Genomic DNA, 24,357 nt, shown 5'->3' with positions numbered 1-24,357 from the left:
AGGCCATGGTGAAAAGGGGGGAAAACTCAGTCACTAGAAGGGTTTAAAATTGATAAGGGGATGGGATTGGAGATGCTGGCTGTACTTAAAATGGACAAGACACCAGGACCAGATGCGATGCATCCAAGGATATTGAGTCAAGTGATACTAGAAATTGCAGAGACACTGGCCATAATTTTTCAGCCGTCCTTAGACTCGGGGGTGGTGCCAGAGGACTGGAGAATTGCAAGCATTAAACCCTTGTTCAAAATAGGGTGAAGGATAAGCTCAGCAACTACAAACCAGTAAATTTAACTTTGGTGGGGAAACTTCTAGAAACTATAAAATAAAAGCAAAATACTGCAGATGCTGGAAATCTGAAACTAAAACAAAAATTGCTGGAAAAACTCAGCGGGTCTGACAGTATTTGTGGAGAGGAAGACAGAGTTAACGTCTCGAGTCCGTATGACTCTTCATCAGAACTAAAGAGAAATAGAAATGTGGTGAAATATAAACTGTTTAAGGGGGATGGGACAGGTGGAGCTGGATAGAGGGCCAGTGATAGGTGGAGGCAAAGGAGAGATTGTCAAGGATATCATAAACAAAAGGTCAAAGGGGTGTTGACGGTGGTGATATTAGCTAAAGGATGTGCTAATGGTGACATTAGGGTAGAAAGCAGGATGAGCAAGTGACAGATGGCCCTAGTGGGGGTGGGGTGGGGGAAAGGGATTGAAGCATCCTGCTTTCTACCCTTAAAGTCACCATTCGATCCCTTCCCCCCACCCCACCCCCACATTTGCTCATCCTGCTTTCTACCCTTAATGTCACCATTAGCACATCCTTTAGCTAATATCACCACTGTCAACATCCCTTTGACCTTTTGTTTATGATATCTTTGGCAATTTCTCCTTTGCCTCCACCTATCACTGGCCCTCTATCCAGCTCCACCTGTCCCACCCTGCTTAAACAGCTTATATTTCACATTTCTATTTCTCTTTAGTTCTGATGAAGAGTCATATGGACTCGAAACGTTAACTCTGTCTTCCTCTCCACAGATGCTGTCAAACCTGCTGAGTTTTTTGACCAATTTTTGTTTTTGTTCTAGAAACTGTCATTTGGGACAGGGTTAAAAGTCACAGACAAATGCAGGTTAATAAAGGTAAGCCAGCATGGATTTCCTAAGGGAAAATAGTGTTTAACTAACTTGCTGGAGTTTTTTGAAGAGGTAGGAGAGAGAGTTAATAATAGCATTGCTGTTGATGTGGTGTATATGGACTTCCAAGAGGCATCTGATGTAGTGCCACATAGCAGACTTGCAAGAAAGGTTATAGTTCATGGAATAAAAGGGACAGTGGTAACATGTTTAAAAAAAACTTGCTGATTGACAGGAAACAGTAATGTTAATAGATGTTTTTCGAGCTAGAGGAAGGTTTGTAGTGGAGCTCCTCAGGGGTTGGTATTGGGACACTTGCTTTTTCTGATATAAATTAACAATCTAGACCTTGGTGTACAGGGGACAATTTCAAAATTTGTGAACAAAACAAAACTTGGAAGCATTGTAAGCTGTGAGGAGGGCAGTGCAGAACTTCAAAAGGACAAAGGCAAGTTGATGTATAGGTGCCAGATGAAGTTCAATGCGGAGAAATGTGAGGTGATACATTTTAATAGGAAGAATATTGAGAGGCAGTATAAAATAAAAGGTACTACTTTAAAGGGAGTGCAGGAGCAGAGGGATCTGGGTGTGTTTGTGCCTAAGTCATTAAAGGTGGCAGGACAGGTTGAGGGAGCAGTTAATAAAGCATACAGTATCATAGGCTTTATTAATAGGGCATAGAGTACAACAGCAAGGAGGTTATGTTGAACTTAGAAAGACACTACTTTGACCTTAGCTGGAAATATTGCATACAGTTCTGGGCGCTGCATTTTAGAAAGGATCTGATGGCATTAGAGGGGGTGCAGAAGAGGTTTATGAGAATGGTTCCAGGCATGAGGAACTTCAGTTATGAAGATAGACTGGAAAAGTTGGACTCTTTTCCTTGGAGAAAAGAGGGCTGAGAAGAGAGTTGATAGAGGTACTCAAATTTTTGAGGGATCTGGACAGTAGATAGTGCACATTGAGGTAAATAAATATGATCTGATAGCCATTATGGAGACGTGGCTACAGGATGACAAGGCTTGTGTCCTGAATATTGAGGGGTATAATTAATTGGAGTTCTCTGAAGGAGCAACATGCACTGTGAATAAAGGGGAGCCTGTAGACATTCTGTACTTGGATTTCCAGAAGGCATTTGATAAGGTGCTACATCAAAGATTATTGTGGAAAATCAAAGCTTCATAGTGTAGGTGGTAACATATTAGCATGGATGAAAGAGTGGCTGGGTGATAGAAAACAGAGCATATGCATAAATGGATCTTTTTCTGATTGGCAGGGTGTAATGAGTGGCATCCTGCATGGGCCTCAACTTTTTACAATTTATATCAATGACTTAGATGAGGGGATTGAAGACATGGTAGCTAAATTTGCAGATGACACAAAGATAGGTAAGTATGTTGTGAAGAGGACAAAAGGTTGCAGACAGATATAGATAGGTTGTGAGAGGGCAAAAATCTGGCAGAGAAATATAATGTAGGGAAATGTGAAGTTGCTCACTTTGGCAGGAAGAATAAAAAAGTATTACTTAATAGGAGAACAACTGTAGAGGGATCTAGGTGTTCTCGTGCATGAGTCACAAAAAGTTAGTATGCAGGTACAGCAAGTAGTGAAGAAGGCTAATGGAATGCTATCCTTTATTAGGAGATGAATTGAACATAAAAGCCAGGATGTTACGCTTCAGTTGTACAGGGCATTGGTAAGACATCTCAAATATTGTGCACGGTTTTGGTCTCCCCTTGTTTATGGATGAATGTAATTGTGTTGGAGGTGGCTTAGAGGAGGTTTACTAGATTGACACCTGGAACAAGGGGGTTTTCTTATGAGGAAAGTTTAGACAGACTGGGCTTTTTCCACTGGAGTTTCGAAGAGTGAGGGGTGACTTGATTGAAACATATAAGATCTTGAATGGTATTGACAAGGTGGACTTAGAAAGGATGTTTCCTCTTGTGGGTAAGTCCAGAACTAGGGGGGCACTGCTTTAAAATTAGGTGTTGCCCTTTTAGGTCAGAGATGCGGAGAAACTTTTTTGCTGAGGTTTGCGCAACTTTGGAATACTCTGCTTCTGAAGGCGTTGGGAGATGGAGTCATTGAATATTTTTAAGGCAGTGGTAGACTGATTCCCTTGCCTAACAAGAATCTAAGGTTATTGGAGGGAGATGGGAATATGGAATTCAAAACACAAACAAATTAGTCATGATCTACTGAATAGTGGAGCAGGCTCAAGGGGCCAAATGTCCTTCTTCTGCTCCTAATTCGTATGTTCGTATAAACTGTTTACGCTTGTGAAAGGACAGAGAATGAGAGGGAACGGACTTAAAGTAATTGGCAAACGAAGCAAAAGCAATATGAGTTATCACTTTTTCACAGTGAGTGGTTAGGGTCTGGAATGCACTGCCTGAGTGTTTGGTGGAGGCAGGTTCATTCAAGGTATTCAAGAGGGAATTAGATGATTACTTGAAAAGAAACAATCTGCAAGGTTACGGAGAGAAGGCAGAAAAAAAACAAGGTGAAATGCAATAAGGGGAGGTGGTGGCGTAGTGGTAATGTCATCAAACTAATAATCCAGAGGCCCAGGCTAATGTTCTGGGGACATGGGTCCAAATCCCACCATGGCAATTGCTGGAATTTAAATTCAATTAATAAATATGGAATTCAAAAGCTAGTCTCGGTAATAGTGACTTTGAAACCATTGTTGACTGTCGTAAAAACCCACCTGGTTCACTAATACTGTCAACGTTCACTAATGAGAAATCTGCCATCCTTACCTGATCTGGCCTACATGTGACTCCAGACCCACAGTAGAATTGTATACAACCACAATCTGTAACCTCATGGCCTAGCTGATCCCTCACTCTACCATTACCATCAAGCTGGTGGATCAACTTTGGTTCAATGAAGAGTGCAGGAGGGCATACTAGGAACAGCACCAGACATACCTAAAAATGAGGGGTCAACCTGGTGAAGTTATAACACAGAACTACTTGCATGCCAAACAGCAAAAGTAGCATACAATAGGCAGAGCTAAGCGATCCTGCAATTAATGGATCAGATCCAAGCTCTCAGTCCTATCACATCTGGTCATGAATGATGGTGGACAATTAAACAACTAGAGGTGGTGGCTCCACAAATATCCTCATGGGGGAGCCTAGCACATCAGTTCAAAAGACAAGTCTGAAGCATTTGCAACAATCTTCAGCAGAAGTGCCAAGTGGGTGCTCGGCCTCCTCCTGAGGTTCCCAGCATCACAGGTGCCAATCTTCAGCCCATTCAATTCACGCTACCTAATATAAAAAGGCAAATTCCGCCTCAGCAGTCTACTCTCAATCATCAGCAAAGTGATGGAGTGATCAGCAGTGCTGTCAAGTGGCACTTACTCAGTAATAAGCTGCTTACTGATGCTCTATTTGTGTCTCACCAGGGCCATTCAGCTCCTGACCTCATCACAGCCTTAGGTCAAACATGGATGAAACAGCTGAACTCCAGAGGTGAGTTGAGAGTGACTGCCCTTGACATCAAGGCAGTATCTGACTGAGTGTGGCATTAAGGAGCCCAAGCAAAACTGGAGTCAATGGGAATCAGGGGAAAACACACACCACTGCTTGGAGTCATACCTAACACAAAGGAGGATGATTCTGATTGTTGAAGGTCAATCATCTCAGACCCAGGACATCGTTGCAAGAGTTCCACAGGGTAGTGTCCTATTCCCTTCAGCTGCTTCATCTATGACCTCGAGGGTTTCTGCCTCTTCCACCCTACTAGCAGAGCTCCAGTTCTCCCCCCACCCTCTAGGTGATAAGCCCTTCAGCTGTTGGCCTCTCTGCTAAGGGAAACAGGGCCTTCCTATCCAATTTATCTCAGCCCCTCAATTTTGTACTTCTCAATTATATCTTTCCTTCATCTCCTCAGTTCCAAAGAAAACAGCCTACCCGATCTCTCTTCACAGCTAAAATTCTCCATTCCTTGTAATTCTCCTTAAAGAAAACCTTCTTAAAACCTTTCCATTTGACAGTATTTTTACTCCTTGACTATATGTTTTTTCATTCTCTTTTCTCTTTCCTCTGTACAAGAGAAGTACCATAGAAATCAAAGTTATTGAATTTGCCAAGTGTGCATTTTTTGAATGCAGACCAAGGCATATATGCTGAAATACCAGAATATGAGTGTTCAATTTATACAATTTCAACTTTTTTTTAGCTGAAAGGATATGCAGACAATACAGAACTGCTCCATAAACTTACCTTACAGCTACTATCATTGTAGCAGTACCACTTTTCATTGGGGTTTTTGGCATATGTGACGTAGTGGCCTCCTCCCAAGATTCCTGAATGGCACTAAAATGTAAAATAAAAAACAAAACAGAATAGTTTTGTTTTGGTAAGAGGCATAATTGTGTTGCTTCTGTTATATGCAGAATTTATCTTTTCAGAAAACAGTATGCAATTAAAAAAACAAAACTGAGATACTTCAAAAATGAAGCAATTTCAAAAATGACAGGAATAGAACTTAAGCAGATTTTTAAAAAAATTCTGTCGAAATTACATTTGAGCTTTTAGACCTTATTTTGTATGAGGAAAGAGCAAAAATGTCCACAGAAAATTAACTTTGTTTACCAGAATTAAAGAAACACTGTAAAAAAAGAAAAAGATGTAAGTTTAAAGAGATAAAGATGAAAGCTTGATAAAGATGAAAGTTAGGCTGGTTTATATTCCCATTATCCACTTAAATTATCATCCAAATTATTTTGTTTCAATAGGGGATATCCAACATAGATGATCTCTCTCTTCTGAACCTGTGAAAAATCTGATCTAATTTTTCAAAGACATTAGAATGTTGGATCAGGGAAATCCAATAGATATCCAGTTAATTTTCCAAAAGGCCTTTGACAAAGTGTCTCATGAGGGGCTGTGCACTAAAAATAAATTCCTATGGTATCATCGGTGATACTGAGAAATTATAAGTCAGCTACAGGACCATAGCAAAAGGGTTTTAAGATTACTTCCCAATGGGGTCTGGTCACTCGTGTGGTGCCCCGGGTTCAGAGCTGGGACTTGGTTTATGATGTGCATTAAGAATCTGGAAAAGAGCATCGATAGTGCAATTATTAAATCTGTGAATGACATTAAGTTATCCAGTGGAGTTAGGACCTCAGAAAAGAGGGGACTAGAATACAACTGGATTTAGATAGATTGTGGAAGTGCACTCAAACCAGCATAAATCTTCCAACATAAATGTGCAGTTATGTCCCAGAACACACGATGGGTCTAATTACTTATTTCTGACCTAGGGATATAACTGAACCATCAGCCTTCACTCTGTGATAGTTAAACTGGCTTTTGAATTTTTTACAAATGTTGATGGGGTAAATGCAGTGACATTACAGCTTGAGAACTCATCTTCATGACATGGAAGGAAGTGCTGGTTCGATTTCTCTCTGGGAAATATGCTCTTGAGGGGTGGCTGGAGGAGGGGAAATGAACAAACAGCCTGCTTGCACAGTACTGCGCACTACCCTGTGATGAACTACAAGTGATGCTCTGTGAGCAAGCTGTCCAGCTGGCATTAAAAGACTTAAATCTAGATTCAATTGGAAAACAGGAAAATGAATTAAGATTGGAATTGAGGCAATACAGAAATGAGGTGAAATATATATATTATGTTTCACCTCATTTCTATATTTCCTCAGTTCTGATGAACAGTCATATGGATTCGAAACATTAACTGTATTCCTCTCTGCAGATGCTGTCAGACCTGCTGAGTTTTTCCAGCTATTTTTATTTTTGTTTCAGTTTTCCAGCATCCGCAGTATTTTGCTTTTAAATTAAGATCGGGCCTGGCTGTTTTTTCTCTGCTTAGTTTAGTAGCTACTGTAACAAAAATAAGCATTTTTTTCATAATATATCTTGGTATTAGCTTCTTTATGATAGTTCATTAAGGATTTAGAAAACATTTTTCATTCACAGAAAATAGCTTAGTTCCTTTACTGTCTCAGAATACAGATGTATATAACTAAGTGTTTAACGCAGGGGTGAAACCATTTAATTCAAACAAGAATCTTGTAGTTTCATTTGTAACTTTTTTTATATCAGGAACTTCTCTTGAGTGAGGGACATGGTTGAATTGTATATGTTTCAGTCATTTTTGAAAGTTTCTCAGCTTCCCTGGTTCAAGTTGGATAGTCCATCTTAATGAGCAAGGTGGGAGAAAGAGACAAAAAAAAAGGCTCCATGAACTATCAACAAGACACCATGTAAAGTTTAATATTCCAGGATCATATGCCCAGTCCTGTTTTATAACAGACATTGATCATATTCTAGGGATGAAGCATGGGGCCTATTCAAGACCAAGGGCCACTATCATATGCTTCCAGGATTGGTACTGATGATGACATTACACTAAAGGTTCATGACTAGTAGGAGCTGTACGAATTGGTGAGTGAAGCATCAAACACCCTCAACTAGCCTGTCAACAGATTCATATGTGGAACTTAACCAATGTGGTGACAAATGTTAACTTTCAGTGGGAAGCTTGAGAAAATTATACTGCGGACTGGCAGTCAATATTGATGAGTGCCAGTGAATCAGAGATAGAATGTGAAAGTAGTCAGTAAACAGATGTCTGTTTCCCATGGAGATCATCAAATTGAATTACTGAAAGAACTGGCAATGGAAAAGGATGAAACTGAATTTTTGATAAGTTCTAAAACTTTCAATTAATTTTACCAGCAAATGGGTCTACACTAGCTATCGCCCAGTAACTTACAAATCATCATGTCCATGTTTTTGGTTAAATTACTGTAGCTAAATTTACTGTTAAAGCTGCTGTGCAGTTAAAAGTTGTAACTATATAAGTTTTGTTGAGAGTTAAAGTATTTTAGTATCAAAATGTTTATTAGAAAACTATTTAGTTTATTCAAATAGATTTAAAAAATACTGTACTTACAGAAATTGCATATAAGTTATATAGAGGCTTTAAAAGGAGTGGAACTCTTTGGTCATCTGTAGTTACATCTTCATTCATGTGGCTTTCACACTCTCCATTACAACTGCAATTTCTAAATCCATTCTGTTGTTTATTGTGACACACTCCATTGACTAAAATCAACTCATTGTCCTGTGCTGTTACAATCTCCTGCATTATTCCCTCATTGTCTCCTCCAGAACAGTTTGCCTTATCAGTGACATCTACCACTTGGTCGAAATGAGCATTTCTGACATTCTTCATCTCCAATATTTGATCCATATCACAATTACTCTCCTTGCTGCTGTCTAGATTTTCTTTACTGTTTGACAGTTTGTTCTTGCCAAGTTGTGGTAAGCGGAGTCGACCTCTGTTTTTTCCTTGTTTTGGGCTGTTCGTAGGACTGTTGCTTTTGTTTGATGAATTATGATTTTTTCTTCCTGAAGTTGGAGATGCTGAAATTAAAAACAAAAGCAGAAAATAATTATTTTCTCCCCATAGGGTCTGCTTAGTTTATGAAAAGCTCCTGTTACGGAACTAAATATTTGCTGTAACACTAAGGCTAGATCAAGCTGTAAAACTTAAAATTTATACTGCCGTGACAGTTGAAAATTGCAGCCACATTCAATTTTTGTTTAAATCTAGTCATTAAATAATCATCTCCAGCTAGACATTTTAGATTACAACAGCAATGTGCAAATATAATCCAAATTGAAGTTTAGATGACAGGCAAGCAGGATTATGGCATAACAACATAACAGTTAAAATACTACAATAAATGATGTACCTTTTAAATTCAAAATACTCAAATTTACACCAGCTTGTAGTTCAGAGCCGCCAGTCCCTGTTCCCTGGGAGTTCCTCAAATCTAGTTTCTTCAGTTCCACTTGAGCAGTCTGCTGTTCAGTTTGCATTGACTCCCGTGGCACTAAAAATGCACTGGGGTCAAAAGCTTCACGGGGAAATTTAACAATCTTCTGTGATTTGATCCAACGGCCATTAACAAATTGAAATCTTTTCAAGTGAATTATCTAAATATAAGCAAAATGCAAATAATCCCAGGTTAGTGTACAAAACACAGAAATAAACTCTTTTTGATTTGTAAATGCTTGATGAGACTTGTCTTGGTGTCTCTTAAATTTCTTACTGTTCATCAATTTAGTCCTTGCATGTATTACAAAACCTTATTCGTAATAATGTATGAGTAATGAACGCCCTTTCCAGTTTTCAGAACATCTGCACTTTCTGGCATGCAACATTCAGCAAAATGAAAAATCACTGTTTTAATGCTGAATAACATTCAGTAAAATTACTGAAACCTCACATCTTGAATCAAATTAGTTCTTTGCATTCTGTATTGGGGAGAAATTGGTATTTTAACTGTTATAAATGTAAGATTGTTGTGTTTTGGAACTCTCTTTAATTTAGGGTAAAGTGGAGGAATGAAGAGGGTTCATGTGACCTCTTCTGAACTCTGCCTAACAACAAGCTTGAGTGGCTTGGTTTTTAAAGGTTAAAGGGTGTCTCAGGTTGTTTTACTGGGAAAAAGTGCAAGATATTCACACCTGTGGACAATGGCAAGGGCATCTGTAATTACCGTGGATAGACTGTTAGGTCTGAATTTTTATTCTTGTGTTGGGTTGGCAGAGACTGGAGGATTTCTAGCTCAGTGAACCCATGTCCATAAAAGTGGCCCCGGACGTCAGATTTTTGGTGTCGGGTGGGGGGCATGGTGGTGGTGGGCGCTGCTATAGTAGGAGGAGGAGGCAGGCCCTGCGTGGGTTGGGCAACTTGGGTGAATATAAAAGGAGGGCCTTCAGAAAGGCCCATTTGTGAGGTAGGAAATCCATGTTGAAATGTCAGAGCATTGCAGGAGATGTCACTAACTTGTAAGGTGAGTGTGAACAACGTAAATGTTGACCAATAGTTAGCTGACTCTGGAACGGATGGTTCATCATGCGTGTTCCCTAGGAAAAAATTGTCATTGTTACTGCCCTATTCATAGTGTATTGCACTGAAGCACTTAAATCATGGAGTGCCTTGACAAGTCACAGCCATGGAGTTGGCATCATCTCAGCACCTCTATCTGGTAAAGATATTCTGCAGTAATGTAGTTAGCTGCTATGCCTCAGCAAATAAATGATAACAGTTCCAGGATTATTAGCCAATCCCCTTGCTCTCTTGCCACCCATCTATCAGAATGCACCCACACAGTTGACCCTTGACCAGGTCCCCTCACATCTGTACACTGTCATGGCATAACAGCGTGACTAAGAGAGTGTAAGTTAGTAGAGCTGTCAGTGGCTGCAGAGCACAGCATGATACCTTGCAGTGGCAGCTGCAACATCCATAGCACCATGCATTTGTATAGGGCCATTTCCTCCACCACACCCTAATAGTACTCACTGATGATATGTGGAAAATAGCTAGTGCATATAAGCTTACAAAAATGAATGACTGCATTATAAGATGCATGGCTCATGACCCTCTCTGCCTTGATTGGATGTTACAGAGGGGAGATGCTGGGAAAGGAATGGGTCCAGCTGCCCCAAGGTTCATATATTAGGATCTCCAAATATTAGGCAACTAAGTGCAGAAGAGGAGAGAAGTGCTGCATTCTGCTGGCCGATGCAATCCTCCAGCCAGCACAAAGCTTGAGATTTCTGCTGTGATGAGCGCAGGACAGCACTGGAGATCTTGGATACAGTGCCGTAAATGGTTCAGTGCCCTGCTGCATTCCAGCAAGGTGAGTAGCTTGCCTCATCACAAGGTCTAAGCAAGGAGGTCACATCTGCATCCTGCAGCTAAGGTACGAGACTTGGCACATATTTCTGCTACAACATTGCAGCTTGAATGTGTAAGCTGCTCATGTAGGTGTGCAAAGGACAGATGTGCATGAGCACTGTGATGCAGACACGTTGAGAATAATCTTTGCATGCACTATATATCAAGCTAACATAAATTCATTTTGTCTTTGCAGTCGAAGAGGGTGAAGAACACCAATGAGATGGCTCAGACAGGGTGGTTGTTGCTAGGCTGAACCACATTAGAGCAGTGGAACAAATGGCAATGCAAATAGCCAGGGTGTCTGAGTGGCTGTCAGTGATGGTGAATCGTCATTAGGTGATAAAGGCAGTGGTAAATGCACCTTGGGACATGATGGTAAGGGTGAAGATCATGCCGCCTGTTCACTGAGCACAAAGGGATGTTGGCATGAGAGTGAGTGCAAGGATGGGGTTGCTTTAAAAGGACAGCTAAAGGTAATGACATGCATCAAAAAGTGCTTTCACTATGTAAAGGCTTTTGTCTCTCTCACAGGTCCAGTTTTGCTCTCACATCCTCAGGCCAGATCAACCCTTGGGCATCAAGAGGAGGAAGAGATGTCTGAGGAGGCAGCATCACATCTGACTATCCCACATTCCGCCAACACAGATACCAGAGGGGTGCAGTGCATGTGTAGAGTCAGTGGCACAGGGTGAAGGGTACAGCACCAGAGTCAGAGATATCTCTGCAAGTTTCCCCCGGAGGAGGGAGGAAAGTCACAATGATGCTCCATTGGACAAGAACATGGAATCTCAGGAGTCACCATTTGGGGTACAGTATTTACATAACCCCATGTGTGGACGTCTACCAGACTTGCCTGAGATAGTAGGAGCCTCAGGACTGCAAATGGCAGAGTCCATCGCAGTTATATGTTCCACACTTTCCTGGGGGTTCAAACGCATGAGCTCCAACAATGAGAGATTGGCCACTATCATGGAGACACACATGCAACAGCACTCGGAGTGGATGCAAAATAATGTCTTGGCTAGTAAAGGATGCAAGTCTCCCTCAGTAGCCTGGATCAGTCTGCTCAGGGTATAAGTGCTGATGGTCCACGGAATACATGAGGAACTGCATATCCTGAACAGGGCAGTTGCACTGTTTGCACAGCAGTTACTGGAATGGATGACTGCTGCATACCATCAGTCAGTCCCATCAACCTCAGCTGAGGGCCAACTCGTGGCTATGGATGTCACTGGAGGTCTCAACACCCTCATCTTCCACCTCCCTAGCTCCTCTGCCAGGGGCCTTGTCTGCTCCAAAGGTGCCTGTGACCATGCTGGCCAATGCAGAGGCTGCAGTCTGTAGGTGGTCCCCAACAGGTGCCTGCATGATGAGGCCAGCTACCACACTCCTCATTACTATATAGACCAAGTAGTTAGCAACCTGCCTCCACCTCCTCCAAGCCCAACAGAGATGGGCAGTTAATGGCACACTTCATTGAAATGAGTGTGTGTGTTCAGGGCACCAACTTGACTAAAGCACTAATAATTCATCGTGGGTTACACTTTTCAGTTTGCAAATATCACAAGTGAGCACTTTTTGAGTAAACATACATATGCTTGTAGATGTGTGTGTTTATACACCATGAAACTCAATAAAAATGTTAACATAAGGACATTCTTAGCAGTGACACTGAATATGGCACGCTGAGGTCCATCTCGTATTGATATCATCAGAATTAAGGGTGTGGCCATATTTGAGAGGCAGTGGAAGGCTTCTTCCTTCTCTTGTCTTTTACATAAAGGTTCAAAGACTGAAAATCTTCTTGCATCATTCATTGTACATCCATGCTTGACTTTGACGGAGGTTCAATAATCAGACTCCATAAACAGGTGGAGGTCAGCAGGTGCATGAGTGCTGGATGCATAGTAGTCATCCACACACAAGTATTATGCATTGGCCTAGGTATAGGCAATGCCATGTATGCTCCAGGGAATATTGCTCATCTGATGTCCCCTCTACTTTGGATGCCACCGCATTCCATGCAGCAGAGGATGTGCTTTGTGAGGGTAGCCAAGATTTATGGAAGCTATTAAATGTTGCATATAGCACCCACTCCAGAAACTAGACCATTGGCCAGAACCGATGCTCCGCAACCTCAATCAAAGAGCTGTGATTGCACAGTTGTGGCCACATCTTGCGCAAAATGCTTTAGCTGTATGTATGTTGGCACATACAATCATATCAGCATGTATTGAGTGTAAAGTCACAAGTCCTAATGGCACTCTCAGCATTATGGCATGGTTCAAGTATGCACAGGGTGGTGGCTTTGGCACTTCATTTATAGGCACTGGCAGTTATGTGAAGGGCTTCTTAATGATGTTGAGGCCAATGATTATGATGGTGTGGGCTGCATTCATTTTAATGTGACTGACTCAAACTCATTGATGTTGCTTTTTCCCCTTGTCAGGAGTGGGCATTCCCCTGAGTAAGTGTGGCTTTCAATGAGTTTAATTGGAAATAGCTTAACAAAGACTGTCTGATGGCAAGTGTAATTTTGGAGGACCATATGCGATTCTAACTGCAGAAGAACATGTCTGGTGATGAGCCCCTCCTGCACATAATCAACTGTGGCTACATGAGCTTTGCCACTGGCACCTCATCCTCCTCAGTTTCAGAATCCTTTGAATGGACAAGTAATTCCTCCTCTTCATCTTCATCCTCCTCAGAGGCTCAAGTTCTGGCCATGGCATCTTCCTCTTCCACTTGTAGTGCCCTCCGCTGCACGATGTTATGTAGCATGCAACAGACCACTACTGTTCTGGATAGTCTTGCTGCAGCATACTGCAGAGCTCCACTTGAGTCATCGATGTACCTTTTTAGAATGCCAATTGAGCCAGTGACAACATGGCTGTTGTTGTAGTTGCGCTCTGCATCAGTTTGAGGGCTTCGAAAGGGGGGTCATTAGCCAAGTCCCCTAGAAACCAACCACAGACCCATGAAGGTGGGTGAAATAGCTGAGGGAGTTGGGAAGGAATCGTGGTAGCTACCAGGGAACTTTGCATAGACTTGAAGGAAACCTTATTGTGGTCACAAACAACCTGCACATTGAGCAAGTGGAAGGACTATTGATTGATGAAAGATGTCCGAATGCTGTGTTGGAGCTTTTATGGCGCCATGGGTGCAATCAATGTGACCCTGCACCTGAGGAAAGCCTGCTAATTGGGCGAAAGCCATGTCTCTCTGCTTCTGAGATGCCAAATTAACATGGAAATCAATGTGCTTCCCCCACACGAGCACACAAGGCATCAGTTATTGCCTTAATGCAGCTGTGCTGCTGCTTAGGATATACCAGACAGGTCTCCTGTTGAGCCCTGGAAAAAGCCTGAGGTATAAAAATTGAGAGAGATGGTTACTTTTGCAGCTACAGCAGGGCATGGGGGCCAAAAGAGTATGATTCAAGTTGTTGCTGGACCACATGTCAGTGAACACTTCACAGCTTAACCTCAGTCACCTTCAGGACTGAGGTATGACGTTCGAGGTCGTTACATCCTACCCACAGGGTAATACCTGGTTGTCTTCCCTCTCCTCTTCCTCCTTCCAGGTGCATGTAACACTGCCACTTCCTCTTCACCTTGTGCCCTCCATCTGGCCTCTGCTTGCTAACACAATTTGCTTCTTTGGCACCTATATGCGAGGGTGCCATGTCTTTCTTGTATATTTCTTGGCACAAAGTGCAATGCACCCATCTGAAACATCTTCCTGCCACCTGGGTGCACAAGTTTGTACAGGGAAAAATAATTGCCTTGCCACGTCCAGCAGCCCCAACCTCCAACACCCTTGGGTTAAAGCAGACAGTTGATTTGAATATGCCACTTCTGTGGCAATTGATACAACTTTGCAGCAAATTACAAAGGGGTCCCTGCACCTCTCTGAACAGTACCCAAGCTATTCAAACAAATTCGTAAAGTTCAGACCTGCTCCTACCAGGTACTTCACATACCTAGGTCACCAAAATCACAGGAATGGAGCAAGCTGCTGATTTATATGGGCAGTTACCTCCACAAAAGTGCATGCATGAAACGAGACCACCCCCATAAAAATGGTATGTGCTATGTTCCAGGGCGGGACTTCCAGATTTCGATCTCCTCCACAATTTTCACAACATTGTTGCAAAAAACCCAGGCCTTAGTCTCCAAATCTCACAGAGAGTTGATTTTATATGCCTGATTTATAAACAGTTATAATTTAAACTTTAATTTCAAGGTAAAATGGAGTTGGCAGTCTAGAGGATACAAATTAGCATTTCTACCTGGATACAAGGCCTACATGATTCAAATTGTCATTGAAATGGGCTATGCGAGGGGAAGATTCTGTTGTAGGATTGGGGTATACGTTTTCCTAAGAAAGCCCTGACCCTCATATTCAGGACAGTTTACAAGAATCTGAGTCAGAGGGCAGAGCAATAGATGCTGCCAGTCTCTGTTGTTCGCCATATAGAATGCAGGTGGGAGCTTGTGCTCAGATTGAAAAGACTAAGTCGACAAGGATTTATAAGAGACTGGAAGATTTGCCTAGCTTTAGCTGGAGGGAGGAATCTCCAGGGTAATCCTCACTGAAAAGTCAGTTTGGGAATTAGGAAATATCCAGCTGGAAAAGGAAAAAGGATAAAGCCATTTGGAGCTGAGAATAGCTTTGGACTGGTTCCTGGAGAGTGGAGTGTCCACTTAAGGGACAAAGTATAAACATGGTGGGGGATTTCAGGTGCTATAAAAGCCACATGCGGGAATCTTTTCAGCAGTTTAAAGGAAAGTTGCCTACAAAAGTAGTCAATGCTTCTTTTAGTTTGTTCATTACAGTAAAAATCTTAAAATTTGAAATCTTGTCATGTGATCCTTTCAGTCAGTCACTGGAATTTAATTATCTTTTTGATATTTATCGGTCTCGAGTGAGATTGTGATAGAATCTTCCATTGGTTAATTTATTAATTAAGATCAAGTGACTTTTCAGTACAGTACCAGAATTGGTGGAAGTCTCCAGAGATCAAGCTTCTTTGTTGCCAGGCGATGGGTCTTACATTTTGAACAATAATAGAGCTCGTCTTCCCCCAACTCCTCCTCACTAGTGAATGCCCGGAGACAGCTGTCCAAATTAATGGGCTCTGCTTGAGCTCGTCGGCTCTGTTCGACACTTTCGTGCTCCTCACAGATCTAGCCACGTAGGACAATTAAAATGCATGGTGTTTATTCACAGCCTCTGTAATAATTTTGTGTTGCACATTGTCCATTTGATTGTTCTGGCAGAATAATTTCTATATTTATAATAACATTGTGTGAACTTGTTATTTAAAACACGAGAAAAGCAGTAAAAATTGGAGTAACAAGAAACATATTGACAGGTAAAATACTCCTACGGATAAAGCAATATATTTACCCTCTCTTGTGATGTTTGATAGCGAAGATGTAGGGCAGTTGGATCCCAGTCAATGGCTATGTAAGCATTCCCAACAGAAGCTCGTTCATCAGAACAGTCAATCTTGCATCCTCTACAAAATCTACACCAGAACAAAAGTTAAAAGTTAAGCATGAATGCTGTTCAAGATAAAGTGTTGTACAAATATAACTATCAATAATGGATCAACAAATTATGAGTAGCAATTGCAATTATCATTAAATATTTTCTGCATGTTGCTACGCTTCAATCTGTAAAATATTTGATATCTCCAAAAGAATGTATTTTTCCCAACATTTTGCAATTTCTGATCACCAAAAAGACTCTGCAACCTGTGACAGAGTTGGAAGGTTGATGGTTGTGAGCAATTTCATGGTCTTCACTGATGTTACTCTCTGGTGAGCTGATAAGACAACTGAAATACATATCACAGTTAGCATGGGATCTTGTCTCTGGATTGGTAATGAGACAATGACTACACTTAAGATTGACAAATTATTAGCCAAATAAATGTCAGCTAAGGCTGGGGTTTAAAACTAGTTCACCTTGTTTGTGGAAGTGCAAAACTATTAGACTATACACACAATAATGCACCCTTAAATGCATAACCATTTTCATGTAAAACCTGAGTATATCATAAAACTATTGACTATCTTGCAAATTCTTCATTATAATTTGAAATAGTGAAATAAAACTGGCTAGTTTTTTTTCTTACCTATACCACGAACACCATGAACATGTATTTCCATCTTTGTGAACAACTCGAAGAGTGAATGGATACTGATAGCCCATACTGTCATCACTAGAATACAGAATACACTATATATTAACCAGGGAAACAATATATGGTGTAACGCACTGAAAGATTACTTTTAATATTACATGGTAAATTTTAAACGACAAATCTTTGACTCAGGAGCAATAGTACTACCACTGAACCAAGGCAACTTCAACAGTGAAAATGATCAGATAGATTTGCCATTCAACATGACACCAGAAAGGATGGCTGTCTCTGGCTCTCCAGTCATTGTGCCATCTTCCCAACAGTCTTTTAAGGTTAGTCTATGGTGCTTGTCCAAAATTGGCATGGCCTCATTTCAATATGGAAATCAATGCAATATATGCAGAGTAGTAGTACAGATCCAATTCTGACTTTCTTGTGGGAAAAAGTGTGATGTGCTCAGATCACTTGCACAAAGAGGATTAGAACAAGGTAAGCCCCAGGCTGAAGTAGTAATTGTTTAAAAAAAATCAGAGTTTATTTGCACTATATAGTCAACTATGTTTGCAAACAGTACGGGTTGAAAGGCTAACAACATAGTAGTTATTTGGTTTAATTTCGGAGATTTTCAATCTGGATTTTTGCCAGCACAATTAATTATTGCTGTAGTCACAATGTCAAATTTTGGAATTCAGAAGAGATGGTTGGCACTTTGGACCCAAGTTCAACTTGCTGAATATGTTCAGGAAAACTGATCTCGCAGGCTCTTTTACACCCAACTTGTAGGTTCTGCTCAAAATTGATTTGCAAATAACCTCTACTGCAGGTATGACACTGCCAGTGGCAATCAAGAGAACCACAGTCCCAAACTTGTATTCCTTCGGCTCATTTAAGCACATACTTCTTCATTGAATGGTAATGTTACACTATTATGTTTCACTTAGAGTGTAATCTAACTATATCCTTATTAATTACCATTGCCATTCATATAAAAAGTGACCAGAATTGCATTAAAATTATAATATAACTTTTTGCAGCAACTACAATTTCCACTCAATTGATAACTTGCTCACATGATAGAATTCTACACCAAAGGCATCAGAACTGCATAGAACAGCATAATAAGCATCAAAACTGTCACTTCACCTCACTATGCAAGACACAAAATGTTGCTAGGTCTTAATGGGCTTTGCACAAAACTACCATGGGTGCCAGCTGTTCCCCTGCATCCAATGTTCCTTCTAAGCTCCATAGTTACACAGCAACCAGCATAGGCCAAATGAAGGCTGGCTCCTTTGAACACCCAAACATGTACAACTGCTCAAAAAAATTAATGAGTTCAGGTACAAAAAAAAATTAGTTTGTGTTTTCCACAATTAGTTGGCACTACATGCTACAACATAATCCAGCCTTCTTCTGACAATCAGAAAACTGTTTTACATAATGGAAAGTGTGACTGATGGATACTGCAGCACAGAAACTACAGTTATCGTTTTCCCCCTACAATAGGCTCTCATAAAATGTCATTATCAGCACTGACCAGTCTTGAGCATGGTTGCTTGCTTCCTGGGGTGGCAGAGGGCTGGCAAGCCGTGAAACCTGTATCCACACAGAATCATAGAGGTCCTTCTTGCGAGTATGTACAGTGCAGGGCACAATGAGTGGCATGCCAAATAAGCTGGGGCGATTTTTCTGTGAGGACAGAAAATACAATTCTGTCCGCATCTGTATTAAAAATAAATATTTGAAGGTATAAGTCATAATGTTTCCATAAGTGATCAATAGGATTCCAAAGTAATTACAATTTCTTATAAAAAGAATTCTCAGTACTTTCCCTTATTAGTTGACTATGTTATAGCAAAGATATCAAGACCTTTGTTATTTTCTTAGCCTATGAATGATCTCAAATATCAAGGGGTTTAAAGGGACACAAGATCAGGACAATAACATTGATACTAATACCCATATTTTCTAATTTTTAATAACTGACTTTAACACTTAAGATATTAAGCATGAGTTCATTTCAGCAGCTCTAGCTTTCTGCACAAGATATGAGATAACTTGGGGCTGCTACTGGTTTAATGTCATCTTAATGAGTTCTAGGGCTTGACAGGTTTTAACAAAAGTAGCCAATGGTATTGGAGTTCAGGCTAAAAACAAGGACCAAATTTCAAAATTAAAAGTCTCCGTTTAGAAACAGACAGCTCCATGGAAGTACACACGAAAAATTAATTTTTCATTACAATAATACACTAAACCTTAACGAATATTACATTTTGATCTACCACTACCTCAGATAATGAATATTTACAATTGCTTTTAATTGAGAAATCAAAGTTGCCTCTTTACAGCACATTATGAACTTTTTACATACCTTACAAAATTGAAACATGAGAATAAATTATTCATATTTTGTAAGATTTGACATGAATTGCATCTTTCTTGCCTTCGATGAAAGATAGAGTTTAATTGTCAATTAAGTTTTATGCAGCAATTTTGCTTAGAAGCCTTACCATTTTTCTGTGAACTGCAATAATATATCCTATGAAAGGGCTGTCAGTAACTGCTGGCAAATGTCCATTAGGCAGTCCATTAGAGAGATTCTTATCAATCCCAGCTGGCACCACAGTACTCGGAATTCCATTGGGAATGAGGCTTGGTTTCATTGGATTTGCATTTGAGGACTGGTTATGCCTTCCGTTACTTAATGGCACCTGGGACAAATCTAACAAAAGATAATATAGTTCAATAGCTTATGTGAAAAATATATTAAAAAAATTGAATTCCAACTTTTCTTCTATCAAATATATATAGCAATCAAAATTTATTATGCTATCTGCAAGAGGAATTCGGTCAGAGAATTTTCACTGCCTTCGGGATTAACTGGCAAGCTATTATGGTTACTGCTAATAGTAGGTTAATGTTTAGTGCATTTGTATGACATTCCTCACTGCTATTTTTATAGAGATGTGAACCAATTCAATAAGCAGATTACAGGCTCCATTAGAATAGCAGAGGGACAAAATTTTTATATTAACACATTAAACTTGATATTACCAACAGTAATTTCTTGCCAATTGTCGTATACATTTTACCAACTGACACCGTAACAAGTTGTATAAATCAAAACCAATTGGAAAAAGTTCTCTCGTGATTACAAAGCCTCCTGCAACCCAGTACAAGCTGTGGTTTTCCATGGATTTTTAATCAACACCACAGCTTGGCAACTGGGCCTTAGTTACAGCAATTTGAGCCAGATAATTTCAGCTTTCTGTAATGTTCAAAGACCAAGAAATACAGAAATATTTGTCAGTCTGGTTCTGTCAAAGGGTCACAAAGCTGAAACATTATCCCTGCCTTTCTTTCTCCACAGATGCTGCTTGGCCAGCTGAGTGACTGAAAATTTCTATGTGTCTATTCCAACTTTTTGATTATGTTGATAGTGTTGGTTTGTTGCATTCAATATTAGCCATATAGAATCTGGTTTATGTATAATTGAAAGTCACAAAATATGAGGACTTAGTATCTTTAACCTAATGTGGATGTTAAATTTTAATACCTACAATTTATCCATATTATATTTATGCCAATCCACATCTCAGCTGACTATTTATTACCTGTTTGTACAGCAGAACTGGCAGAGGTTGGTGATCCTGGAACAGGGATTTCAAAAGCACATAGAAAACCACTCACTGACAGTCGCACTTTCTGGTTATCTTGAGGAAAATTCTGATTAAAAAGATAAAATTCACCATTGGCTTGGTCACTGGTTGATTCATAATATTTTTTTATTAATTCCATTAAAAAAACTAAAATAGCATTTTCATTTGATGCAAGGGTTATATGGACTCTTGCCTCTTCAATCAATTTATACTGTCTGCTTTAATAATCACTCTCCATCAACATTTCTCAAATCTAACTGCTGTTTTCTTTCAATTTCCTAAATTTCACTTGTTTCCAACTGTAGCTGAAGTTGTTACACAGTAACAATTGTCTGGATTACCTTAAGGATTTAGGACTTTGTTTTAAGCTACAAAAAACACACACATTTTATAAGTAAAATAAAATCTTTAAGCTAGCTGCCCCATGGTATAGTTATTTCTGCAAAATGTATACTCACTTTTATGTTAGAACCATGAACCTCTCCCAGCAAGATCTGTTCTGACTTCAGTCCACACAATTCACTTAACTGTTTTTTCAGACCTGTATATTTCTCATCCATATTCAATCGTAAACCATATCGCACTGGTGTGGAACCATCTAATTTGATAACTGAAAAACAGAATAAATTTCATATCTATATACGAACAGCTTTCATTTCTTAAACTTTTACCAGCATTGTCCATGCATCAATTTTAATAACCATTTTTTTCTAACTATCATGTGCTCAGTGTTGAGGTTTCAAAAGAGTAAAAATACATTTCAACATTTTTCATCCTCCATTCACTTTCCTTTTATTACTCAGGCACAGATCTTTTTATCCTAGGGATCAGTAGTGTGGGCACCAGTCCTTAAGTGCCTTAGTTAAAAGTAAAAGTTCTTTGAGCTCTAATTAGCTATTCTCCATCCAGTATTACAAAATACACTTCTTTCAATTTATATATAAAAGTTGTGGTGAACATTTTCTGAAACTAAAGTCATGTAAAATGATCCTGAAGTTGTATTCTACCAAATTAGAAATACATCATTGCATGAACACATTTTATAGAATCAGTGCTGAAGTAATAGTCTGTCATAAGAAATTTAATGTTGAACTTAAACATTTAAAAAGTGATGCTCGAGACTGATAATGAGTGTGAAAACATTCCATCCCTTCTTGTAAGGGCAAAATTCAGAACTGCGTTATCATGTAACTGACCATCCTGGAATTGTATGCTGGGATTGTGGGAGAATAATGCCTGCTTTATGCTTTACTAATAGGATATACAGTAGTATAATTGAAAGATAAATAACAAGTTTGTAAAATGACTGACAAATCCTCACAAACACTTAAGAAATGTCCTGGTATGTAATGAAAGAACAAAAGGATTTCACTGGTCCTCTTGTTGGTTGGTAAGTCTTGGGATGAGGTTAGTTCATATATAGAAGCTGGTACTTTTGAGAAAGAAAGAATGACAGAGAAAAAGAATGACAGAAGGAAGAGGGAGAGATTGGAAAAAAATGACAGGACAGCAAGAGTGTGACAGAAACAATAACAATGAGAAAGTGGAAAACAAACAAAAAAAATCCTAAAAATGCTTTTTGGGGGAGATGGTGGCATAGTGGTATTGTCACTGGACTGGTAATCCAGAGATCCTTGGTAATGCTCTGGGGACCCGGGTTCGAATCCAACCATGGCAGATGATGGAATTTGAATTCAATAATAATCTAAAATTAAAAGTCTAATGATGACCATGAAACCATTGTTGATTATCGAAAAAACCCTCCTAGTTCACTAATGTCCTTTCCTGGTCTGGCCTACATGTGACTCCAGAACCGCAATAATATGGCTGACTCTTAATTTTTTTTATTCATTCACGGGGTGGGCCTATGGGCTTCACTGGCTGGGTCAGCATTTGTTGCCCATCCCTAGTTGCCCTCGAGGTAGTGGTGGTGGTGGTGAACTGCTTTCTTGAGCCACTGTAGCCCATGTAGTGCAGGTGAACTCACAATGCTGTGAGGAAGGGAGTTCCAGGATTTTGACCCAAATGCCCTCTCAAATGACGTAGCAAGCCACTCAGTTGTATTAAGCTGTTAAGTCAATTAAAAGGAATGATACTGAACGGACCATCCGACATCGCCTAGGCACAGGAAACGACAATGACAAACCCAGCCCTAGCAACCCTGCGAAACCCTCTTTACTAACACCTGGGGACTTGTGTCAAAATTGGGAGAGCTGTCTCACAGACGAGTCAACAACCCGACCTAGTCATACTCACAAAATCATACCTTACAGATCATGTCCCAGATACCACCATCACCATCCCTGGTTATGTCCTGTCCCACCAGCAGGACAGACCCAGCAGAGGTGGTGGCACAGTGGTATACAGTCGAGATAGAGTTGCCCTGGGAGTCCTCAACATCAACTCTGGACCCTATGAAGTCTCATGGCATCAGGTCAAACATGGGAAAGGAAACCGCATACTGATTACCATGGACCACATCCCCTCAGCTGATGAATCAATCATCCTCCATGTTGAACACCACTAGGAGGAAACACTGACGGCGGCAAGGGCACAAAATCTACTCTGGGTGGGGGACTTCAACGTCCATCACCAAAAGTGGCTCGGAAGCACCAGCACAGGCCGAGCTGGCCGAGTCCTAAAGTACATAGGTGCTAGTCTGGGTCTGCGGCAGGTGGTGAGGGAACTAATGAGAGGGAAAAACATACTTGACCTCATCCTCACCAATCTGCCTGCCAAAGATGCATCTGTCCATGACAGTATTGGTAGGAGTGACCACCACACAGTCGTTGTGGAGACTAAATTCTATCTTCACATTCAGGTTACCCTCCATTGTGTTGTGTGGCACTACCACCGTGCTAAATGGGATAGATTTTGAACAGATCTAGCAACTCAGGATTGGGCATCCACGAGGCGCTGTGGGCCATCAGCAGCAGCAAAATTGTACTCAACCACAATCTGTAATTTCATGGCCTGACATATCCCCCAATCTGCCATTACCACCAAGACAGGGGATCAATCCTGGTTCAAAGAAGAGTGCAGGAGGGCATGCCAGAAGCAGCAGCACCAGGCATACCTAAAAATGAGGTTTCAACCCTGGTGAAGCTACAATACAGGACTGTTTGCGTGCCAAACAGCATAAGCATCAAGCGATAGGCAGAGCTAAGTGATTCTGCAACCAATGGATCAGATCTAAGCTCTGCAGTCCTGCCACATCCAGTCGTGAATGGTGGTGGATAACTCACTGGAGGCGGCAGCTCCATAAATATCTCCATCCTCAATGATGGGGAGCCCAGCACATCAGTGCAAAGGATAAGGCTAAAGCATTTGCAACAATCTTCAGCCAGAAGTGCCGAGTGGATGATTTATCTCGGCCTCCTCTGGAGGTCCCCAGCATCACAGGTAATTTGATTCACTCCACGTGATATCAAGAAGGAGCTGAAGGCCGTGGATAGTGCAAAGGCTATGGGGCCTGACAATATTCCTGTAATAGTACTAAAGACTTGTGCTCCAGGACTTGCTGCGCCCCTAGCCAAGCTGTTCCAGTACAGCTACAACATTGGTATCTACCCAGCTATGTGGAAAATTGTCCAGATATGTCCTGTGTGTAAAAAGCAGGGCAAATCAAACCTGGCCAATTACTGACCCATCAGTCTATTCTCAATCAT

The 24,357-nt window shown here is 40.6% G+C and overlaps 1 protein-coding gene across 2 annotated transcripts in view; it reads right to left on the bottom strand.

Annotated features, from left to right (window-relative positions):
- usp32 (ubiquitin specific peptidase 32) overlaps positions 1–24,357 on the bottom strand; it is a 259,887-nt gene that overhangs the window by 2,591 nt on the left and 232,939 nt on the right. For both annotated transcript variants that reach the window (XM_041197547.1, XM_041197548.1), the window contains exons 24-33: positions 21,148–21,299; positions 20,645–20,756; positions 19,541–19,752; positions 18,568–18,752; positions 17,022–17,108; positions 16,289–16,409; positions 15,874–16,065; positions 8,877–9,120; positions 8,072–8,544; positions 5,371–5,463 (exon numbers count right to left, since the gene is read on the bottom strand). In XM_041197547.1, the coding sequence (XP_041053481.1) occupies positions 5,371–5,463; positions 8,072–8,544; positions 8,877–9,120; positions 15,874–16,065; positions 16,289–16,409; positions 17,022–17,108; positions 18,568–18,752; positions 19,541–19,752; positions 20,645–20,756; positions 21,148–21,299 (1,871 nt within the window). The remainder of the gene's footprint in view (positions 1–5,370; positions 5,464–8,071; positions 8,545–8,876; positions 9,121–15,873; positions 16,066–16,288; positions 16,410–17,021; positions 17,109–18,567; positions 18,753–19,540; positions 19,753–20,644; positions 20,757–21,147; positions 21,300–24,357) is intronic.

This window comes from Carcharodon carcharias, chromosome 10, assembly GCF_017639515.1.
Source record: "Carcharodon carcharias isolate sCarCar2 chromosome 10, sCarCar2.pri, whole genome shotgun sequence".
Taxonomy (NCBI): Eukaryota; Metazoa; Chordata; class Chondrichthyes; order Lamniformes; family Lamnidae; genus Carcharodon; species Carcharodon carcharias.
Note: the sequence above shows the minus strand (reverse complement) of the source record. Positions and strands in the feature narration are given on the sequence as shown.